The sequence below is a fragment of the Etheostoma cragini genome, chromosome 8 (genome assembly GCF_013103735.1).
Source record: "Etheostoma cragini isolate CJK2018 chromosome 8, CSU_Ecrag_1.0, whole genome shotgun sequence".
NCBI classification, from domain to species: Eukaryota; Metazoa; Chordata; class Actinopteri; order Perciformes; family Percidae; genus Etheostoma; species Etheostoma cragini.
Window position 1 is genome coordinate 1,262,390 of NC_048414.1, and position 6,603 is coordinate 1,268,992.

Sequence of the window (6,603 nt, forward strand, 5' to 3'; positions counted from 1 at the left end):
CCTGTATTTTAAGGAAGAACATTTATTTATTTATGATACATTATTCATTCACAAAGAAAATTGGTGTCCTTAAAGGTTATATTTTTCCTACTTTTTTAAAAATTAAGGCTTTAATTAAGATCAATTTCCAAAAGAGGATTTTTGTATTCCTCTTTTTAATGGGGGTGTAAACCTTCTACCTTTCCAGCAGTAGTAAGTGTTGTTAAACTGCCTCTTGGGTTTTTAACAGATCGTCAGAGATTTGTTTCCCAAACAGATGCTTAGCTCCGTGCGTTGAATGTAGTAATAATACAAGAGAGATGTACAGAGGTAACTCAGAGTATTTGGTGTCTTTGTCCAGCAGATATGCGTCTCTACTACTCTGTCTTCATTCTGATTATATTCCTGAAATCTCCCGACACATGCGTTAATAAAGATGTTGACTCCGACTCCTTGTGTCACGTGCAGGTTTCACGTGTCTCCAGTTACATAAACGAAGGGATTCTTGCATGTTTGGACACATTCGAGTTGTAAACTGGAGTTTTCTTCGATGGAAGCTGTGAGTTTGACGTGTTTTTGGTCTGTCGGCTGAAAGAATTTGACACAGATCTGTCAGCGCCTAAAGCCTCCACAGACCAGACAGAACACACACATGAACAACACACAACACGCACACACACACACACACACACACACACACAGGTACATCACACTGTGACGTCTGCTCTGTTCAGGCGTGTGAGAGCTCTACTCTATGTGTTATATGTCTGAATGCTCTTGGACACTTAAACTGTAGAAAGTCAACACAAGACATACAGATGTTATTTTGGTTACAACACGGAGAACAAAACCCAGTACTTCAACCAGAGCGCAGGGTTTTTCTGCACAGAGACATTATTTTTGGGTGCCCACCAAAAGAGGTTTTAGCCAGCGCCCAAATGATGAGACTCAGGAAAAGAAAAAGCAGTTAAAATCATCTCTGAATGTGTTTAATCGAAATTCACCATCTTACTATTTAATATTCATCTCAGTTCCACCATCCAGAGTCAGGCTGGAACTCCACAGGGGAATTAAACAAGTTTTATTAATTAGGGTTTAATTTACTCAAGCACAATAGACATTTTTCTTTATCAAATGGTCTGAAATACCAGGAAATGGCATACATGTCTGTTAAGTAAGATAACAGACTCATTGACTTTACTGTACGTGGCCCTATGTGTGTGTATATATATATGTATATATATATATATATATATATATATATATATATGTGTATTTATATATATATTATATATTTATGTATATATATATATATATATAAACATATATATATATACACACATACACTGTGGCTTGCATACGTTTATGAACCTGTGCTAAAGTTGATTAAAAAGAAGAATAAAAAAAACATCTTTTGGAAATTGATCCGTCTTTATCAAAAAATTTGGAAAACTTCCAACCTTAAAGGACACCAACTTTCTTTGTGATTGAATAATTCAATGTATTGTAAATAAATGAATAAATGTTCCTCCTTAAAATACAGGGGGCATGAGTATAATAGACACAGCGTGTTTGATTTTATTTTATTTCAGTTAGACTAATAGCTGGTTTGGTTTGCATTGAGAGATGATCTTATGGAAAGATCCCCATGTATGCATGGTGAAAGGTATAAAATAATCAGACTATACATTTGGCATTCAGACATTTCTAAAGTACATTGTTGAAAATTCAACACTCTTGAAGGCAGGTTATGCAGTTACAGTTTTTCTCAGAGAAAACATTTGCAGAAAAAAGGAATTAGAATCTGAAAATCAACAACATACATCAAACAATACATATAGATTTATTACACTAAATGAAAGTGAATCTTTCTGTAGGTTGTCTAATAGTTGCTTTACTCAGTGAGATTAACAGGAGAGATGATCCGAGGGGCAGAGTTTTTACCACTATTGTTAAGACGGACATTAGATGCAGCTTGGTACTAATTTCTGATCCTCAAAGATCTTGTCCAGTAGCAATTTTGAGGATTGACTCTGTTGATCCCCTTCCTGTTGACCGACTCTCTGGCCAATCCTAAAGTCCACTTAGTCTTCCCTCTGTAACCTGAACCTTGTAGTAACATCTTCCTGACAGGAAACTCTGCTTTGCTAAGACATTTGGACCAAACCTCTCTGGGTTTCTTGGTAGAATCTTCACCATATCACCAACTTCAACTCGTTTTCCATCATCAGACAAGTGGAAGTTGGGATGTACTGTACGCAGATCGAGAGTCAGATCCACTGCAGACCGCTGGACCCTCTTCAGCTCGGCCTCAAACTATTTTACTGAGCGTCTCCTCCAGCTGATTCACAGCTCTCACCACAGTCCCCTCATATTTCGGTGGTCGGACGGTGACTTCTGCCCAGTCCTTCGTGGGTGGAGCAGTGATCAGGGACACATAGCTCTGCAGGAGGTGGAGGTGGTCTTCAGACTGGGAGAGCTTCTCTACCTCAATGTTTCTCTTCTTCAGTTCAGAGATTTCCTGTTCCAGCTCTGTGATGAAGCCTTCAGCCTGATTCTCTCTCTTTCTCTGCTTCTCTTTGATTGTGTCGATGAGCTCGGCCTGGCTTCTCTCAACAGACTCCTTCAGAGCCGTGAAGACCTGAACACCGTCTGCTATCTCTCTGTCTGCATCTTCATCACTGAGCTCCACTGAGTGTTTGATCTCCTGGATCTTCAGTCGTCTCTTCTGGATCATCTGCTGAAGTTCAGCCTCTGTCTTCCCCAGCTCGGCCTTCATTCGTCCCATGTGGTAGTGTCGCGACCGCCACGCGGGAGTAGAACTTACGTCGCTTCCTTGACATCATATTTTGCGAGCGCCACCTCGGCTGCGGCTCCTGTAAACCGCCCTCCACTGCGTGTCAATCACCTCTCATGCACACATTCATTCTCCCTCGTGGGGGGAGGGGCTTAGGACACCGTTTGAGCTTTAGCAGAAAGGGAAGAGGGTTTGAGAAGTTGAGAAGCTAATTTGAGGATCTTCTCAATCCTCCCTACAGCACCACCTAAATAACATGAAATAACAATAGACATGACATCGATCTCCGGGTCAAGTTGTGAGATCAAGGAGACTTTCATACCATTCCTAAATATAATCAAACCCCGGGCTGCAGGAGGGACGAGGACATTGTAAAAATAAGAAGCTAAAACAATGGTGGGCGGTGATGTAAAGTGTACTGTGTGTAGTTAACAGGCTGAAACACGCAAAACCACAGGCGCGTCCTTTAATTCGTTCAGAGGTAACATTGGTTTGTGTCGGAGGATAATGAAAGTGTGACTGGATTTATTCACGTTTCCATGGTTAGAGTTATATTGCTGCGCAGCCTCTATCTATCTGTAGATGACGTGAACCCACAATAGTAGCATTACAATCACTGCTGTTGTTGTTCTACTGCTGCAGACGAGTTCTCACTGGAGCTCTCTTTAGTGCATGAAAAAGAACTTTTTTAGTAAATTAAAGGGATAGTTCAGATGTTATGAAGTGTGGTGGTCTGAGCTACTTCTTCTCCACAGTCGGTGTGTTAGCTCCGGTAGACGGAGGTCGGCACGCCGCCAGGTCGGAGAAGCACCAACACGGAAGCTGTGAGTCGTTCTTGTTGCCGTGGCATCGCTGGAGTACGTTGTAGACGTGTCTTTTTCTCTGGTCTTGGACTCGTCTCAGAGGCGCTGATATTTGGACTTGTCTCGGCCACCGGTCTTGCCAAATATGGCTTTTGGTCTTGACCGAGTCCAGGGGTCTTTATTATATATTTACACTTATTTATATTAATATTGGACGGATTGTGAAACACTGGCCACCTGATAACCAATCACACACTAGATCATCTTTGCACGCCCTGCATCTGCGTGCCCTGCTAACGTTATTACCGTCGATTTTCATTAGTCACACAGTGTGACAAATTATGTCCGCCGATGTTTTTTGTTTTTTTTAGTTTAAAGATTTTTTGGGGGCTTTTTCCCTTTATTAGAGAGTGACAGTGGACAGACAGGACAGGTGGGAGAGAGATGGGGGGGGGGGGGGGGGGGGGGGGTGACACCCAGGACGGATTCAAACCCCGGTCGCTGCAGGACTCGGTCTACATGGGGTGAATGCTCGTGCTGGGTGAGCTAGAAGCCCCCCCAAGACTCTGTCTGGATTCGGACTCTGACCTTTATGGACCAACAAACAAACAAACAAACAAACAAACAAACAAACAAACAAACCCACCAGACAACAGAATAGAAACCTTGCAGACTTTATTATTATTATTATTAACAAACTGTCCAATTTTTATCTGTACAGAACAACGAAAACAAACCGAATGGACAGGAGGGAGAAATCAATCAGCTGACCGGGAGTCAGACACACAACGTTGTTTACAAAAAGATCTTTATCATCACAAACTTAACATTAAAATGTTCTAGTCATCATCGCTCGGGACAACGAGAACAGCGAGGAACCACCTGGACGCCGCACCCCAGAATCTGTGGGCAGCACCCACGCAACACACACACACACACACGCACACACACGCACACGCACACACACGCACACACACACACGCACGCGCACGCACACGCACGCACACGCACAAGCACACACACGCGCACACACGCACACGCACGCACACGCACGCTCACGCCGGGTGCTGCTGGGGGTTCTGGGATGTTCTGTCCAGCAGCAGGATCCCTCTGTGGGACGGCGAGTAGGCACGCTTTGATTTAAATAAAAATAAAAAACGACGTCAGATGGAGAAAGGAAACACGCGAAGGCAGTTCAACGAATCACGACGTCTCATTTACAAGCAGCGAGGGCGGCGCTCATCACACCAAGCTTCACCGGTGAGAAAAAGAAAGTCAGAGTACACGGGACGTAGATTACAGTAATCGTCCCTCAGTATAGTACAAGTGTCCACGTGCTCGGAGACGGGGGACGAGAGGTTTCTGCTGTCTGAGTGTAGTCCATGTTCCAAGGGTCCCGTGTCCCCCAGGGTCTCGTGTCCCCCAGGGTCCAGTGTCCCCCAGGGTCTCGTGTCCCCCAGGGTCTCGTGTACCCCAGGGTCTCGTGTCCCCCAGGGTCCCGTGTCCCCCAGGGTCTCGTGTCCCCCAGGGTCCAGTGTTCCCCTGCTCCGTGTCCTCTTAATATGAAGACTTTTCAAAGGGTTTTACGTCTTCAGAAATGTTGCTCTGGGTCAATATGTTGAACTCGCCCCCCTACGGCTTCCAGCCCACTGCCAGGCTACCGATGAGACCTAAAGTTTGAGGGCAATTTAAAAGATATGGCAAGTGATGTTAATCCAGTAGTGAATATCGGTGAATATCGGTCACCTAGCTCTCTGATTTCTGTTACTTAAGAGTACAAAAAAGCCGGTGTTAATACACAGCCCTGGATTTGTGAATGGAAAACAAACAGGAAAGGAGTACCAGCCAATCAGAATCAGGTAAAGGTGGATGGGGAGGAAGCGTTTCAACGTGCCGGGCCAGCAGTTCGCTATCCGTGAAATGGAGGGGCATCACTTCCTGCACCTTAGAAAGACTTCAGACGTTAAGTTTAGACGGAGTTCTTTAACCATTCAAGCTGAATTTGAAACATCCATGTTCCTGGTTTCTTTTTCACGCTGAACTACAAACACAGCCCTTAACAATCAAACAATGTCAGCTCACATCAACAGACACGGGACCCTGGGAGTTTAGGGAATTGGAGTGGAATCCAGACCTTTTCAACAAATAAAAACCACAATTTGTCTTAGTCTTCACACCGAGACCAAAAAGCTCGACAACACCGCGACTCTCTCGACGCACGATCACACCGCCTTCTTCCTCGGGCATCAACCTGTAGGCGGAGCAGACGCTCATCAGACCGACCACATCCACGAGTCACACCGAAATCTAACACCCGTTCACCGGAGAAAGAAAGGCCGTGAGATACAGCCCAGGAAAAGAAAGATAGGAAGTGGAGCGTTGGGCTTAAATCAGGGAGTTCCTTTTCTCTCCTTTGTTGTCCAGTTTGGGCGTTTTCTGGTCTTTGTCTTGTGGACGTTTCTCCCTCCTCGTGTCACCCCCGACATCGCTGACTCGGCACAGACGGAAACTACAAAGACTCGCGATATGAGACAACGTGAGACCAGCTTTCACACCTGTGGTTTTGGTTCATTTGGGGTTGGACTTAAAAAACGAAACAGTGAAATGATACACTTCACGTTCAGGCCGAGTGGTGAAAAGTCCGCTCGACGTCATGATGATCATGTCTTCAAAAGGCTCGCGTCACAGTTACATGAAACCCTTTTTATCTGGAACAAATCCGCTCATATCCGCATTACTAAATCGGCTTGAAACGGTGCCTGAACGCACCAGTGGTCATCCCCAAAGTATCGTCACATTAAAGACCCCGACGCGCCGGGTCCCAAACCGCCACGCCGAACTCAGACCACGTGTCTGATCTGGATCAGAGCGTCTCCACAGTAACCAGGACGCCCGCGTAACGGACTTCCGATGTGCCGCCGTCTTAGATAAAAGGATCTAACTCGCCTCGCCCGCCAGAGGCGTTCACTGCCGCTCGTAACCGCGGGTTGATGCCCGGAAGAAGGCCGAACCGTCGCCGCCTGC

General features: G+C 45.3%; 2 protein-coding genes across 2 annotated transcripts in view; one reads left to right on the forward strand and one right to left on the reverse strand.

Annotated features, from left to right (window-relative positions):
* Positions 1–472, forward strand: part of LOC117949015 (fibulin-7-like) — a 9,866-nt gene extending 9,394 nt beyond the window's left edge. Inside the window, exon 8 of the mRNA XM_034879006.1 lies at positions 448–472. Within this exon, the coding sequence (XP_034734897.1) occupies positions 448–472 (25 nt within the window). The remainder of the gene's footprint in view (positions 1–447) is intronic.
* A 4,320-nt stretch (positions 473–4,792) lies between these two features.
* LOC117949016 (Golgi apparatus protein 1-like) overlaps positions 4,793–6,603 on the reverse strand; it is a 36,457-nt gene continuing 34,646 nt past the window's right edge. Inside the window, exons 23-24 of the mRNA XM_034879007.1 lie at positions 4,914–5,135; positions 4,793–4,831 (exon numbers count right to left, since the gene is read on the reverse strand). Coding sequence (XP_034734898.1) covers positions 4,793–4,831; positions 4,914–5,135 — 261 coding nt within the window. The remainder of the gene's footprint in view (positions 4,832–4,913; positions 5,136–6,603) is intronic.